The sequence below is a fragment of the Conger conger genome, chromosome 11 (assembly GCF_963514075.1).
Source record: "Conger conger chromosome 11, fConCon1.1, whole genome shotgun sequence".
Lineage (NCBI taxonomy): Eukaryota > Metazoa > Chordata > Actinopteri > Anguilliformes > Congridae > Conger > Conger conger.
In genome coordinates, this window is record NC_083770.1 from 8409399 (window position 1) to 8426081 (window position 16683).

The 16683-nt window shown below is 39.1% G+C and overlaps 1 protein-coding gene and 1 long non-coding RNA gene across 2 annotated transcripts in view; one reads left to right on the forward strand and one right to left on the reverse strand.

Moving 5' to 3' along the window:
• On the reverse strand, positions 1-4444 carry LOC133140732 (uncharacterized). Its single transcript, XR_009710031.1, has 3 exons — positions 4116-4444; positions 1185-1231; positions 1-670 (listed from the first exon to the last, which is right to left on the reverse strand). It is a non-coding gene; the product is annotated as an uncharacterized LOC133140732 (long non-coding RNA).
• Positions 4269-16683, forward strand: part of snx2 (sorting nexin 2) — a 27351-nt gene continuing 14936 nt past the window's right edge. The window contains exons 1-5 of the mRNA XM_061260884.1: positions 4269-4459; positions 8895-9012; positions 11923-12086; positions 13965-14031; positions 15957-16000. Of these exons, the coding sequence (XP_061116868.1) occupies positions 4352-4459; positions 8895-9012; positions 11923-12086; positions 13965-14031; positions 15957-16000 (501 nt within the window). The 5' untranslated portion in view covers positions 4269-4351. The remainder of the gene's footprint in view (positions 4460-8894; positions 9013-11922; positions 12087-13964; positions 14032-15956; positions 16001-16683) is intronic.

Here is a 16683-nt window from a genome sequence, read left to right on the forward strand (position 1 = left end):
TTATTTGTACCTGTTTATTGATTATTAGTTAAATTATTCATTTTGCAAATGTCACAAAATCCAGAGGTGTAGCAAACAGTTTGGAAGCTACTATCATTTGAGAAGATTATATTTTAATTATAATTTACTGTTGGCCTAATCAAGTCAAATTAAGGCATAATTAATTGAACAAAACAAAATGTTTTATAATTACCATATCAATCAACATTGGGCCTCATACAGAACATTTTCATATTTTTATCATAAATTTCTCATACATAAAATAAATGTATTTCTTTTTTCGAACGAAGGGCTCTTATGAGTGTGTCACGTCGGATTCAACAAACTCACATAATTTCAGACAACTAAATGAAAATTTCTGTTATAATACACTATATACGGTACTGTAGGTGTGTTCCATCAGATAGACGGCCAATGGAATTAACAAGAACAAGGGATGACTGATACTGAATCCCTGTCGGCCGGGGCCTCTCTGTGCGGAGTTTGCATGTTCTCCCCGTGTCTGGATGGGTTTCCTCCGGGCACTCCGGTTTCCTCCCACAGTCCAAAGACATGCAGGTTAGGCTGATTGGAGAGTCTAAATTGCCCATAGGTATGAGTGTGTGAGTGTCCTGTCCAGGGTGTATTCCTGCCTTTCTCCCAATGTATGCTGGGATAGGCTCCAGTGACCCTGTTGAGGATAAGCGGGTTCAGATAATGGATGGATGGACATAATAATATGGCGGAAATTTGACGAACAGTTCACTGACATCAATTTCTGAAAACGAGAAATAAGTAATGTGTTGCTGAATCTTGATTCAATATTTGATCAGAGTTTGGCATGCTAGGTGAGCTGTGCTAACATGCACTGCAAGGCATTGTTTACATGACTCGTACTACAAGAATAACTCATAAATGTTATTCCTACCTAAGTAAAAAATCTAATTAAGAGAAAATTGGTGAAGTTCTTTTAAATAACTCATTTTATGAGATTTAAGCAATTTAAGATCACATCTGTTCATATGAGTGGTTCTTGCATGTGGCCCATTGTTTTATTTGAGGGACTGAATCATAATTGTACAACTTAAAAACATATCTGAGTTTAATAACTAGCCTGAATGTATTTGGATCTTGATATGCCAGAAGCTGGATAAATATTCTTGGATGTAATGCTAAATTGTATTAAGGATATAAAGTGTACTCACCAGCCCACACGCAAAGCACTGACTGTGTCCAGTTCATGGGCACCATCCTATACAATTGAATAAGCGAAGAACAAGAACAAGATGGACTCTGGGCATCAAGATACAAAAGAAAGACTACAAGCAGTAATTCTTTTAAGGTTTGTAAAATGAGACACTAGTTTGATTGAGGTTTTAACCAAATGAGTTACAACCTTACAGTTGCCACCTGAGGCCTCAGCCATATCTTTAACTGAATTTGGAGTGTACTGTCCTCTATTCTTGGGCTATGCACTTTGACAATCAAATAAACACTGTTCTTTAACTCAAAAGCTTACTATTGCTTAGGACAATGGAGTACACTGGGTGAGAAAGTTGTTAAGTAGACAAAAGGTTTCTGTAAATATTGTGTAGATGGTATACTGTATGTATTTATACTAGTGTGTGTGTGCCCGAAAGTACTGTGTCCTCAAAATATGGACATTCTACTGAACATACTGCTGTTAGGTTCTGTGTTTTTCTGTATGTTTTCTAAGTTCTTAGCGCTTTCGTTCCTTGTAACCCCCTGTGCTCACCATAGTCTGTCTGTCAGTTCTCACTTCATTCATTCATTTCACCTGTGCCCCATTTAGTGTATCCCCCTCCCACACCATATATATACTTCCTTCCTGTCTTCTCCCAGCTGTTTCTCATGATCTGTTCCCCAGCACTTACAGCTGTTTATCGTTTAGTTCATTTGTTAGTGTCCTTTTCAGTTTCTTGTTGCTAGTTTGTCTTATCTGTTATTCTGATCCCTACCCCGGTTCTAGCTTCCTCTTCCTCTCCTCGTGTCTGCTTTGCTCTGTTTTTTGGATTTTTCTGGTCGTTATCTCTGCCAGGTTTTTTGGACTCTGCTTTGGATTTTTTGGATTTGTACCTTTGCGTGTCTGTCTTCTCGGTTTTTTGACTGTCTCACGATTACTCTGCCTGCCCCACATGTACCTGTCTCCCTGGATCTCGACCAGCCTGTTTGTGGATTACATTTTGGATCTGCCCCTTGTCAATAAAGTCTGCTGTAATCTTATCCCTGAGTCTGCGATTGGTTCCCTTTTTCTGATTCCTGACAACAGCAGACTATCCAACATATCCACCATGCTATTTTCCAATGGTACCCTTGTAATAAATGGCTTCAATTGCTAAAAATAAACCAAAAATACAATTTTTACATATTTATGAATTACACATGCAAATGGCTTGATTAATTAGCTAGCTAGCATTATAAGAAGCACAGAGTCCAACTAATATATCATATAAACTTACAAAACAAATTGGATTCTACAAAATATTCTACATATGCTGTACAAATACAGATGCTTATACGAGATAAAATATACATACAGACGATGCAAGCAAAGTCATAAGATGAAGCAGATGAAAGTAGATTTTAACAGGAAAGACGTAAACAATCTAATATCCATCAGGCAGAAAACAAATGTTTAATTCCTGATTGATGCCATGTGGCTATGTGTCAAAACAAAGGAAGAATATTTCACATGTTGCCACTACACGGATGACACAGCCGTACGGTGGGCAGCAAATAGTTTTTTTGATTTTATTATTATTATTATTTGGGATATGTATCCTACCAGAGAGGGTTTAAACATAATCGGCTAAATAAACAGCAACAAGTTTGGTGTCACTAACACACAGTTTTTCCATATGAGTGAATAAGTAGGTGCTTACATTTTAGTACATTTTGGAGATTAACTTTAATATGAATGCTATGACATACAAAAAAGTTTTAGGTGAAACCAAGACACAGGAAATTAAATTGATGCAAACATCAGCCTGCTCTCCATCAAGGTATCAGCACAGAACTCTGACAACATGCAAGTATAGTTAGCGTCATTGTTTTCCATTTCAACGATACTTCTGCTGGCTAAGCTGGCTAGCCTATTGATCTAACTTTGTTGGTGTTGATGACTAGCCTAATAAACTAACATAGCTGGCGATTTAGCTGTAAGCTTTCTGTTTATGTCCACCAACCTAGCTGGTCTCTTTTTGGCTGCCCTTGCTTTACTGTATCCGACAAGTTTTCACAAATTGAGTGCTTGCTTGGCACTTTGGAAAGTAACCATGGAATGTCATCTGGCTACTAACGTTACCTGCATGGGATAACATTGCTGAACATATCGGTCGGTTTAGAATTTAAGATTAGCATCATTAATGTTAGCATTGTGCCTCGCCATGTTAAGTCTATGGACAATTCATTGTTGAAATGTAGAATTTTAAAATTCGAAAATTACAAAATGTACAGTGATGAAATTAGAAACAGCAAATGTTTCAGGATCCATTGGATTTAAATTGAGCTGGTTTTTCATGCAATTTTTTTAAAGGTACGCATGACGCAGAAATGGGCGGAACGCAGCTATACCAAAATCATTGGTTGGCGAGCCCTCTGCATTGTAGTAGACCTGCAAAATGACATTGCCACTGGTTTGGAAAAGGTTGAGATATTGAAGTTAAAAACGTGTTATTTTGAATGGAAGTGCCAACCAACGCAAACATATAACGTTAGTGAGCGCTATAATACATTGATTTTTCAATGTAGCCACTTCATGCATTAAAAACGTGTCAAAACATTGAATGCTTTCACTCTACTTCAGTCACACACCTATCATTGCAGCATCCTAGTCCCAGTTGTGAGGGAAATTTTGAATAAACTTTGAATAAAATCATCTAACAGTCCTCCAGTTATTAAAAATCATGTCAAACTTTCATTTGAATAAATTACTGAATGAATAGATAACAGTAAAACATAACACCGTTCAATCATGTACTGAATGGATTATTGGTGTGCATTATTGCCTTAAATGTGTATCACCTACATATAGGTTAATAGTTATCACCTATTAACCTATTTTTGTCAATAGTGTTTATTTAACATATTAACTTCATGTCAATTTATTAACTTACAAATTAAAAGAATAGCCGTCTTATTCTTTGTCCGAAAATATGGGGTTGTTCAAGTTCACGCTGCGCGTCGAATGCTGAGGTTTCCAAGCCGCGCCAGTACAGAGGGAGCATGATATCCGTGAACGTTCAGTTGGTCACAAGACCAAGCAGTTCCTGTGAATCACATGACAGCTCGGGAGTCTCCTGACTCGCTTCTACCGATTGTTTTCTCGTTCAGTTATTATTGCTAAAATAAGATGGCGGCAGAGAGGGAGCCTCCACCGATGGGCGAAGCTGGGCAGACTGACTTCAGGGAAGTGGAAGAGGCTGAGGACCTTTTTGTCAGCACAGCTTCAACGCTGGAGGTGAGAGCAGTATCACGACGAGTATGCATGGAAACAGATGATCAGTCAGTATATGCATCACCAGTGGTTGTGGATGCTTAGGGAGAATTCCAAAGATAACTTCATTTTCCTGACGGGCACTTTTCTGTTGATGTTCTTTCTACCTATGCATCTGGCCTATTGCTATGTAACTAGCTATAACGTGCTGCGCGAGGATTTAAGGGATGCATCACTTTCTACAAATAATTTACGTAGAGAAGGCAGGCTATTATGAATAATTTTCAATCGGTTGATGCCAGGTCTAACTACGCATGTGTGAGAGAATAAGGTCTGTGGAAATCTGCTATTTCACTTCCTGGTGGATTATGTGGAATAGGAAAAATAACGGGGACAGCACATAGTACAACCCGTAGTACAATAACGGGGAAAGTGTATGGGATTGGCGTTACTTAGAGCCTTAGTGCATTGTATATGACAACAGTTTCAACTTCTGCCTGACATCAGAAAGTAGTTTTGGATTGAGCTTTCTTTTCTTGTCCCTGTGAAGTTGGCTATTAATTCTGCATGATGTTTATTGTTCTGCTTATTGCTGAATGTATGCGTATACATTTTGTTTCCAAATTGAGCTTGCATTAAGTGATGAAGTTTCCATTTCCTAATTCATAGATAACCTGCTGTTAAGATAAAGGTTGCCCTGTGTGATTTGTGAATTACTTCGACACTCAGGTCCTTTGCTTTGCAGTTGCAGGGTCACTGAAGGTGAGGTGTCCATAACTTTTTGCAGGGTTTACACGTAGCCTACAATGCACAGTTGGTTTGAATTGGCCAGTTCACTTTCACAACCTTTTAAAGCAAAACCTCTCTTAGCAATATAGAGACTGAAACTCACTTTCACTACTCCAGAGCTACGATATCCAGGCAAACAGCCTGACAGTCTTTTAGAGGTGACAGCTGAACCTTTTTGCCAGGCCTCAATGGTAAAATTATCATTAGTTTTTTCCTGAAGTTTTCTACAGGGTAACTTAAATTAGTTAAGTCACACGATTCTATTGAATTTAAACAAAGGAGTTGGTTACATGAGTAGTCCTGCTATTCGAAGAATTCTCGAAGCAAAAATGCTTGATACCCGAGTTGGTACATTTTTGCTCATTCAGGATACTTAATCAGTGGGAAAGCCATTTTGGTAACACCTGGACTTGCTTATTGTTTAGCTTCATATGCCATTATGTTCTTCAGTTTGTTTTCGCTGTCATATTAAATTAGCCCTGCGACCCTGTTTAGTCCATTTTCAGTAGCAATATTGCCATTGGGTGCGGGTGTTGGACCTGCTGAATAGCATTTGTTGGACATGTAGTGTGCTGTACCTACACACCCAGGGATTTCTAAGACACTCCTACTTTCCTCACATTCATGAACACTATTACTGGAAGTGCAGTCATGTGTTTCCCTTGTGAGGTGTTTATAGTGTGGCTCTGTTCACTGCAAAGGTGGTCTAACAATACGCGTAAAGGAGTAAATTAGGGCGACTTTACACATTAACCAAGGCAACCTTTGACTCCATTAGTTCAGCTCCTGCTTTAAATGAAGATGAGGATGATCTCAGCCTTCTGGTAGGTTGTTTGAGGTTGACGTGTTTTATAGGTAGGTCACCTTGGCGACAGTGAAACTACTCCCTACCAGAACAGTGAAGTTTGAGTGCCTTTTCTGAACACATTTATTTAGTTTTTACTTTTTGAGCCTTGTAAAGGTAACATTACTGATGACATAATTCATTTGGGCTCAAATGATTGGGACATAATTTGATTTCCGTGATATTGGGGGTTGTTGATTGCCTCCCAACAGTTCTGACTAGGGGTGGAAAGGGAATGAAGAGACCTGGATGTTTCAATGGAATAGGTAGTCTACGTGTGTTGGGGGGGGGGGGACCCACTGTTTAGCCTAATTATTTTCTTCCCTTGTATTCACCACACTTGTGTTTATTGAAAGTGCTGATGCGCAAGTTTCCTGTCTTTTCTGCTGTCCTCAGGTGACCGTGTTGAGGGAAATGTCTCTTTCGCGACCCGCCTTCCTTTTTGTTGTTTGCCTGTCCCGCTCTCCCATTGTCTGTTTTTTCTGATAGTGGGGCAGAAAGCGAGGACGTTGCGCGGCTGTTTCCAGATAGAGTTGCAGATAGTCTTCGTCTTGGCAGCAGAACGTGCTCTGCTTCGCTGTGCTGTGTGGCAGGGTTGTAGACGTATTTATTTCTGGGACTGTTGTCGGATACAGTGTATTTCTGAATGTCAAGTGCAAGCTTGCACACGTGAGTCAGGTACTCCGATATGACCCTCCCTGGTGTTCTTAAAACACTTTCGCTTTTATCCATTTAGTGTCACTAGTCTGCCTGTGTTGATAATGTTAAGGGCCGTGTTTCCTGTAGAGATCTATAATAAGCTGCTGCAATGGAGGGTTTTTTTTTTTACCGATTCAGTGACAAATTGAAGAATTGGTTTGTTTAGAAGATTTGAAAAATGTAATGAACAGACTCTGTGCCTTTATGCCTCTTTAGCTATAATTTCAGAAAATTGTCTTTTTAAGCCAGCTGATGAATTCCTGTTTGAAACCACGTTTGAAATTCTACTCGGAAACTGCTGAGGCCATATTTGCCAACCTTGGGACCTCAGGGGCAGAAGGTCCTCCCCCAGAAATATTTCCGTTTCTGGGACTTCCTTTAATCTGGTGATTGTTTTGGTATAAAAATAAGATAAAGCAAATTGCAACTTCAGTACCTTTCAGTTAACATTACATTTTAATATGCAGTGAAATAATTCATGTTGTGGAAAGCTACTCTGAAAATGTAGTTGACTATGTAATTTCTCAACACTGGAAATGCAGCACAGCTACCATTCAGAGGAAAGTAGTTAACTAAACTAAAGCTACTTTTACAAAGTAGTTTACTATATTGAAACTACTCAGTGGAAAAAAAAAATACAAAGTCACAGATGGATGGTTAACACTACTGATTTTATGCCCTCTTTAAATAATATAAAAGCGATTTATGAATTAGGAGATCCTTTAGTTAACCTACATATTTTTCCAGGTTGATTTCAGGGGAGAAGTGTTCATAATGAGTTATCATGAACGTACATTCTTCAGTTTTAAGAAAGAGTCACATAATGTAAGCTAACCAGACACATTTCTTACACTCGTTCATGATTTTATGATTCCAAAGCTGTTCCGGCATAAACGAAAAATGGTCGATTCCTTTGCCTAAACTTCACTTGGAATCACACTCTCCAAATGACAGTTAAAATTGAAGGTGCTTTGCATTGCCAAATAACTTAATCTCACAGACTCCTCATCTATGACATGTTTTCATCTAAAGACCATTCACTTCTCCTGACGGGAAATTCTTAATGAAAATATGAAAAGAAGATCTTTGATTTTATCGGACCTCACTTTCTCCCCAGGTGGCCAGAGAGTCTTCCACATGTGAACTTGAGAGTGTTTTGTGGACCTGTATGGCTATATTTTATTTCCATTTTTTGCAATTGAAATTAATGATAAAAAAAGCTTGTTTTGCACTTTGTCCATGCTACTTCACTACTTGTTAACTAAAAAATAACTTTACTTGAGAGCTAGTTGCAAGTAGTTAAGATGCCACACACTACTGGAAAATGTAGTCATTACATGTAGTTACATGTAGTTTCGCTACTCCTCAACAGTGGAAATAATTCTGTGATTTAACCATGGAGTCAACACGTGCAGTGTAGATGCGGAATGGTAGAATTTCAATCATAGGGCCTGCATACTGCCCAGACAGATTTTGATGATGAAAAGAAAACATTTGTTGGCTAAATGGCTTTAAATCATCAAGGGTCCAAGGTATCAAATGAGTCTGAAACCACCATGCTACTGCCAGATATGCAGTAGATAGAAGAAAAGCACGGTGGTGTGCTTTAACCACATGTGATTTGTGATTTGTTTTACAGAAGCAAATAAATTATGGGCTTTTGTCCCACCATTATGGAGGGCACTGTCTGTGTAATTACTCCCTAAAACAAGAGAAATACAAGTGAATTTTGACCCTGGGAGGATTAGGGCAATGAATTTTGTCCCTCAGGAAGATCAGGAGAGTCAGCAACTATGAACTGAACAGGTTTAAACTGTGTTATGGGATGCCCATGTTCAGTTGAAGAAGGAGAAGAAGAGGATATACTTTATTGAACCCTGTGTCTTCTGCTTTTGACCCATCCTATGTAGGAGCAGTGGGCAGCCACAGCTCAGTACCCATGGAGCAATGTGGGATTAAGGGCGTTGCTCAAGGGTCCAACATCTGTGCACATTTTATTGTGACCCTGTCATGTACCTTAACCACTACGCTACAGGCTGCCCCCAGATTATGATAGTATCATGATATACTTTATATATAGTCTTTTCATGCATTATTGATTATATTTATGTGTTTCTCTTGTCTCAGTCCAGTCCCTCATCCCCAGAGCCGGCCAACTTGCCTGCTGAAGACGTCAGCACCAACTCCAATGGGCCTAAACCCGCAGAGATCTTACTGGACGACGAGCCGGAGGACCTGTTTGCCGGTAACCCCCCCCCCCCAGTGCAGCCCAAGTGATTCCCAGTATCTACAGTGCTGTCCATAAGCATTTGGACAGTGACATTATATCTGTTGTTTTGGCTCTGTACTCCTGGACATTGGATTTCAAATGAAATGAGGAATAGGACCACTGTGGTCTGTCAGCTATGTGTTGAAGGTATTTTCATCTGTATCCAGTGATCTGTGTAGGAATTGCAGTCCTTTTTATACATATCCCCTCATTTCAAGGTGCCATAATATTTGTGACAACTGTGTTTCTAATTGGTCTTGTGTGTTCAGTTGCTTCCTTAGTGCAGGTATAGTCTTGGTTTGAGATGTTTGATTGCCTTGTTATTGGCGTTTGTCAGCATGAGGACCAGTGTTATGCCATTGGTAGTCAGGGAAGCCATTATGAGGCTGAGAAATAAGAAAAAACAGTCAGAGACATAGGCCAAACAATAGGCTTACCAAAATAAACTGTTTACCAATTTAATTATGTTTTTTAAATGGTGGAATTGCATGTACCATTTATATTAGCTGAAATTATGATTGAGTGGTTAATGTAGTTAAACAAGTGTTCACTTATTATATGGACCTAAACCAAGTATGACTTTGTGCTACCAGTAACATTTGGGCAGAACTTGGGGAGGATATTATGAAGTGAAATGAGCACGCTAATGGAGACATTAGTGTTGCGTTCAGGCTGAATTTCCCTACTTTTTCACCAAATATTTAACTTTGCAAGGTCACAGCCTGAAGGGATAATTTAAACAGCAGAAGTGAGATGGAGGTAATTGCTGAATTTTCACATGCCAGTCGCCTCAGGTGAGCCTTTTTATTTGAGAAAAACCTGACAAAGCAACGCAAAGCAATAAACTGTCTTTATTGCTCCATCTCCAGCTGTTTATTTTCTTCTTGCTGAATTTTTCATGTCGAGAAACATGACACCAGGACACAATTCATTATGTGGAAGTGGTTAATGTGCTCCAAGCTTTACAAATCCTGGTTGTTGAGTGGATCTGAATTATTTCAATTTTTTCATATTTCATCAGCAGGACAAATTTCTATTTCAGTCTATTTCTTTTCTACCATTATATTTTTTTACCACTGATCAAAGATTTTTTCCCTCCCTCATGCTCTCAGCATTCTCTAAATGCAGTTTGGCAAACTCCAGACAAGATGTCATATGCCTTTTACTCAAGAGTGGCTTCTGTCTAGCCATAAAGGCCTGATTGATTGAGTGCTGCTGAGATGGTCGTCCTTTCAGCAGGTTCTCCCATCTCTGCAGAGGACTTCCAAAGCTCTGTTAGAGTGACCATTGGGTTCTTGCTCACCTCCCTGACCAAGGCCCTTCTTGCCTGGTTACTCATTTTGGCCGGAAGGTCAAAAGTCCTGGTCGTTCCAAACTTCAAAGTAGTGAGACCACTGTGCTCGAGGTCTGTGGTCTATGCCTTGCCACAGTTTTAGTTCCTTGGACTTCATGGCTTTTCTAAACTATGTCAAATCAATTCAATTTGCCACAGATTGACTCCAATCAAGTTTTAGATACATCTCAAAGATTATTAAAGCAAAAAGGATGCACCTGACCACAATTTGGAGTTCCACAGCAAAGAATCTGAATACATATATAAATGAGAGATTTTGATTTTTAATACATTTTCAAAAATGTCGAAACATGTTTTCACTTTGTCATTATGGGTTATTGAGTATAGACTGATGGGAAAAATGGCTATTTTATCTATTTAAAATTGCAACACAATAAAGTGTGCAAAAAGTGAAGCCACTGCTTCTGTCAGCAAGTTGTCAAAGGCAAAGGATTTGTAACCAAGAACTTGATATGAATACTTTATTTTAGATTACCTTATGTAGATTTGTCCAATTACGTTTGCTACCCTAAATAGGGGGGTGGGGTTAGGTATGAAAAGGGCTGTCATCCATACACGGATCATCCATTATGAATGAAATGCCTTCAAATTAAAGCTGACATTCTGCACTGCACTGTTTTTCCAGTTGATGTAACATTATAAGTTCAGAGCTACAAAATGACTTATCACTTGTGGGGTGACCAATCCGTTTTGGATATGGCTTGTTAAATTATGTGTGTCTGACAGAGGTGCTATTGCAAGTGACCAAGGTGTATGAACTGGCCTACCGGGCACTGCTGTGAAGATGTCTGAGTGGTCAGGGGCAGGACAATGTGGCTGGGGGTGTCAACAAGCAATAATGTAATGTAATGTAACAAGCTGCATAATGTTGAAAGGAGCTTAAGGTGGGAGGTTTTCTTAATGCAGCCTTTAAAAAAAACAAAAAAACTCCTATGTCTTGCTTGTCCTGCTTTATAGCAACCTATAATAGAGATTATGAAATCAAATTCTGCAGAACTCTATTATTTAAATCGAGGACACAACTGAATAAATAAAAAAAATTATTTCTAAACTACTGCAATTTTGTTAGGCTAATGGGAAAGTGTATTAAGGCATATTATCGGCACAACACATCTTCTCTCTGCTCTTACTCCTCAACATGCTTTACCGCATTGAGTCATATATTTGTTGTCCAAATGCTGGAATAGAGAGCCAAAATGACGACCAAAATTTGTGCCATTGTCCCAATACTTTTGAATTTATCTTTTTTTTTTTTTTTTTTTTTGTATTACACTATATTTCGAAATGCCTCCTATTACATACATATGGTTTAATGTTTTCATGTTTAATGTGATGTGAATAACACTTATGAGCAGGGAAAGTCACATTTTCTTATTGTAGTAAAAAATGATTGCGTGATGCCCATGGGGATCTTGCGTTGTGACGTGGCTCAACATCCTACAGTGCTGTCTCATTGACGTGTCCGTGCTGCGTATTTGCACTTCATCTTACGCCTGTGTGCCGGGTGCCTTCGTCACTGTCTCTCTCCTCAGAGGCCACAGAAGAAGTGTCCCTGGACAGTCCAGAAAGGGAACCCATCCTGTCCGATGACCCCTCTCCCGCCATCACCCCGGTGACCCCGACAGCGCTGATAACGCCCAGGGTCGAGCCCAAGATCATCTCTGTCCCTGCCATGTTCGAAAGGTCCATAGATGAGGTAAGACTTTTCCCTTCTTTTTCCCTTTGTGAAATGGCTGGAAACCGGTGTAGCGAGTAAACTCCTGTTGAATCAGTCTGTTATACATGTTCCGAAAAGGCATTCGGTGTCCGTTTCAGGCCCCTGGGTGTATGCCTGCTCCTGGAGCATTTTAGGAGTTAGCCCCCGACTGGATGCTTGGAAGAGCTCTTTCAAAGTCCATCTGTTCGTAGGTTGCAGAATCTGTCACAGAAGGAAACCGCTCGAGCCAAATGAATGAGTAATTTATGAGAGGACTTCCATTTTGGGAAACCAAGTCTGTCAAGACCACGGTATTTTGTGTGTTGAATGTTGGCATGTTACTTTTCATAACACGCACGTTATACTTCAAGGGCACCTTTGGTTTGTCCAAAGCAGCTGAACCTTGTACTGTTTGGACTCGCCGTGCATTTATCAGGCCTCCGAAGGCCATCTGTTTGGTGTGTTTTTGTTAAATGCTGTGCTGGGTTTTCATTTAGAAATATTCTTATGGTACTTTTCTACAGAGATTAATGTCACACAGAATGAGTGAAAGGACAATAGGAAAATAAAATAGACCTGTAAGGCTGCATTTCATATACTTGAAGAACTTTCAAGAACTTCAGTCTTAAAGAAGGAATACGATTTTTGGGCCGTTTTAATAATGACTGTCTTTAGACAAGCAGGCGTTCTGTTCCTAAGTATGTGACGTTTTCGCCACTTAGTGCAACAGTTCACAAGTAGGGCTCACACAGACGTGGGTCCGAGGAAGGCTCTTCATGGACAGCTCAACAGGGAGCTCGGTCAACCAGTGGGGGGCGCTACTTACCGATGAGATATTGTAATCCCAGCCATCTAAGACCCTTCCATCTGTGGTTGACAATAGAGCCAGTTGTGCATTGCCTTGGGGATCTGCATTTGATAACAGATAGTGCACTGCTGTAAAACACAGCTATACCAGCTGGTCAAAACATGTCTAGCTGGGATGTGGTCTGACCTGGTCAACCAGCTAAACAATGTGGAGCTGGGAGCTGATCTGAACTGGTCAACCAGGTAAATCATGTCAAGCTGGGAACTTGTCTGAACTGGTCAGCCAGCTACAAGCTGTTTCAAAACCTACAGTAGTTGTCATTTTCATCAGGGTGGAGCCCATCCGTGCACTAGAACACTGTCTGAACAGGATGAGCCACCAAGCAAACTCCCATCTGCTCTTTAGTGCTGCCAGAATGAATTTCACCCTTCAAACACAATTAGAATGTACAAAAATATTAGTTTTATTTAAATGGAAAAGTTAAGTGTTTAAATGTATAAATAGCCTGTGGCATATTTGAATTTGCTTGTTTAACTATTTCAGGTGGTGAACACATCCCGCACCTTCCTGGTGTAAATCCATGCCACGATAAATTTCTTCCAATGTTGTAACCGTTTGTTTTCAAATCAGCTCAGCAACACTAAAGCTGCAGTATCATAGTTGAAAACCAGTCAGTGAGCAGATTATCTCCCTGGAACATCTAAAACCGTAAACCTGTGCAGCTCATAGGAAAAGTCAATGGAAGACCACTGCAGTTTTCTTAATTTAAACTTCGATATAACATGCAAGCTAGCATCCTGAGGCACAACCAAGATTTTTTTTTAATTGACCCAAGAATCTTTAGCTATCTAAATGTTTAAAAATAAAAATATGGGCATCCCATTTTGTTAGTGTTGTGTAAAGATGTGCCAAGATTTTCCATTTCCCAGGGGGAAATTTGAGGATAATAAAGTTAAATAAATCTTGAAATCTTTAAACAACAGGAACCCACGCTTGTATTTAATTCAAATGTTTGTATATTTGATCATTGAGAGAAGCTCATTGCTAGCATATGCTTTAATTCTTTGCAGGCTGAAGAGGAAGCAGACGGAGATACATTTGACATGCAGATTGTAGTGTCTGATCCAGAGAAAGTTGGTAGGTCTTTATGGAAATACTGAATGGTTAAAAACAAAGATATTGCCATTTAGCTTTCAGTTTAACAAGAAAACATACAGTATCTGCAACTTTTGTACAGCCTATAGTGCTTGGAACAAAAACCAGCACACACAGGCTAAGAACTACTACTATGGTGGAACATACCCTGGTCTCATATAAAGGTGCAAACTCTTCTGTTCCTGACAACTGTACATAGGTACATTGTAGTTTCTACCCGATTACCCAGTGTAGTTTTCTTGCAAATTACATTTTGGTTGACTCGCTGTTGATGTCAGCGGATGTTGATTCTCTGCATGCACTTTGATCATGTCCCAGTGTACTCATCTACTCCCTTATGTTTTTTTCCCTTTCATTTATACTTCAATGCCCCTTGTCACATTCTCAGTAAGCGGCACTGTGGGAGAAACTCGGTCAAAATGCACTTCAAAGTGCTCCCTAGTGCTATTTTTGGAATACTGTCACGTTGGTGTAATGAACAACTCCCATAGAATTGTGTGCTTGAGGAACATGTGTAATTGCCCACCATTTCATATTATTTACCCATATGACACAGATAAATATTTACTGAACTGTGCAATTAGGGTTAAGTAGCTTGGTCAAGGGTTCAGCGACAGTACCATGGCAGAATCAAACTTACAACCTTTGAGCTTCAAGCCCAGTTCTGTCCGCATTACGCAGCACCCATACCCAGTTTTTACCATGGTTCACCGCCATGTATCTGATTTAAAAAACTTATTACAGAGTGGAAGTTACAATAATCTGGCTGTTAGTCATGGTTTTTACAACTGGGCCACATCCTTTTTTACCCTGGATTTCTCTTATTTTATTTCCCCCATGGAAGGCTGGAGGGAGAGGGGGTTTGACAAGCATCAGCCTCATGGCCAAGTGGTCAGCTCTCCGCCAAGCTGGCCTTCAGCAGAGATCTGCTCGCACTAAAATCAATAGACCTTTTCAAACATGTTCGGCTGTTGCATTTTTGTCTTGCTCTGGTCTGGGAGAATTTGCGGTAACAACTACTTGTGTCTTCACTTGTTTAAAGAGAACATTCTATAGAGAATATGTACCACCATAATAATAATAATAATAATAATAATAATAATAATAATAATGAAAATAAAATGTCAGGTTCACCCTAAATGGATGCAAACTGGATAAATTATTTAGCTAGCTGTGACATCCTTGATATAGAGATGCATACATTTGTAAAATGGCAGTTGCTAAAATATTAATTATTTGTTGTCCTGCTACATTTTTGTGTTCATGTTCTTTCAAAAGTAGCCTATTCAGTCCTACTAGTATATACTGCCCTTTTAAACTAAATTAAGGGCAAAATAAAGCTTAACAAAGGACAGAGATCTCGACAAAGCTTTCAGTCAGTGTTTACATCAGAAGGAATACTGTTGTACTCAGCAATTCAACAATTCTTGTTGTGTCCCTGCATGCTGTTGGACAAGCTTCTGTTTGTACGGTTTGCTAAATGGTCTTCCCAATGTTGTTCTTCTCTTTATGACCAGTAGCCGATTATGGTTTTCCTTGCAGAAAGGGCACATTTGTATGGAGTATTTTAAATTGTTCTTGGTTATATTGCGGCATAGGTGTCAGAATCCAGTCCTGGTTAACTACAACATTGTTTGTGTTTGGTGGATTTCAGCACCAGTGATTTTGTTGTGTGAAGAGTTCACAGACTTTGTTCTCGAGGCCTTTACTGGCTGCTGACTGAATTGAAACCACAAAAACCTGCAGGCATTGAGTTTCAAGCCAATATTCTGTTAAATACATTGATAGTTTTTGGTTTTGGTTTAAAAAGCAGTTTATTGAGTAGTTATGAGTGTTGATGAAATTTATGATTTTATTTATTTATATATTATGTATTTTATGAATGATTCTCTGTTATTTTTTCATAGGGGATGGGATGAATGCTTACATGGCATATAAAGTATCAACAAAGGTGAGATTTTGGCCTTGATATTAATGCTTTTCTATTGTACATCTGTGTACAATCCGTGATTCTGTATTCATAAATATAAGGAAAATTTAATTATAAACTATGCTATTGCCCCAATTGTATCATCACTATAAAATCATCTTTAGTAGATTTATACAAAACAGTTTGTTTTAACATGTTATATACAGGCCCCGTCAATTATATTTTATATTTAAGATATACGTAATTTGTTGCCAAATGACTATTTTTGGATGGAGGCTCCCTGTAAGGGTATTTGAGTTGAGAATATTCTCTATTTGAGTTTTTGCAATCTCAGATGCCAAGATCATCTGAGAACATCCTTCTCACAACAATTCCGGCAGCCAAGTCAGTAGTCTCATTCCTGGTTGAAAGTTAAGACCTGGTTTCCCCATGGCAGTAAAAAACACACACAGTTATCTTTCCCACAGTCGTAGCCAGCTTTGAGAAAATTGCAGTTGGTATTTCTGAATATTCTCCTCCCAGATTTTTGCACTCTCATATTGGATCTTCCAAAAATATATTAAGTAAACCTGCCAATACCAACATGAGCCACACTTGAGGTTTGCTAGGTGTGTTCGTTTAGTGGACAGGAAATACATTGTAAGTGATGGTGGATTTGCTTATATTTACACAAATTAATCGAAAATCTTTGATGTGAACTATTC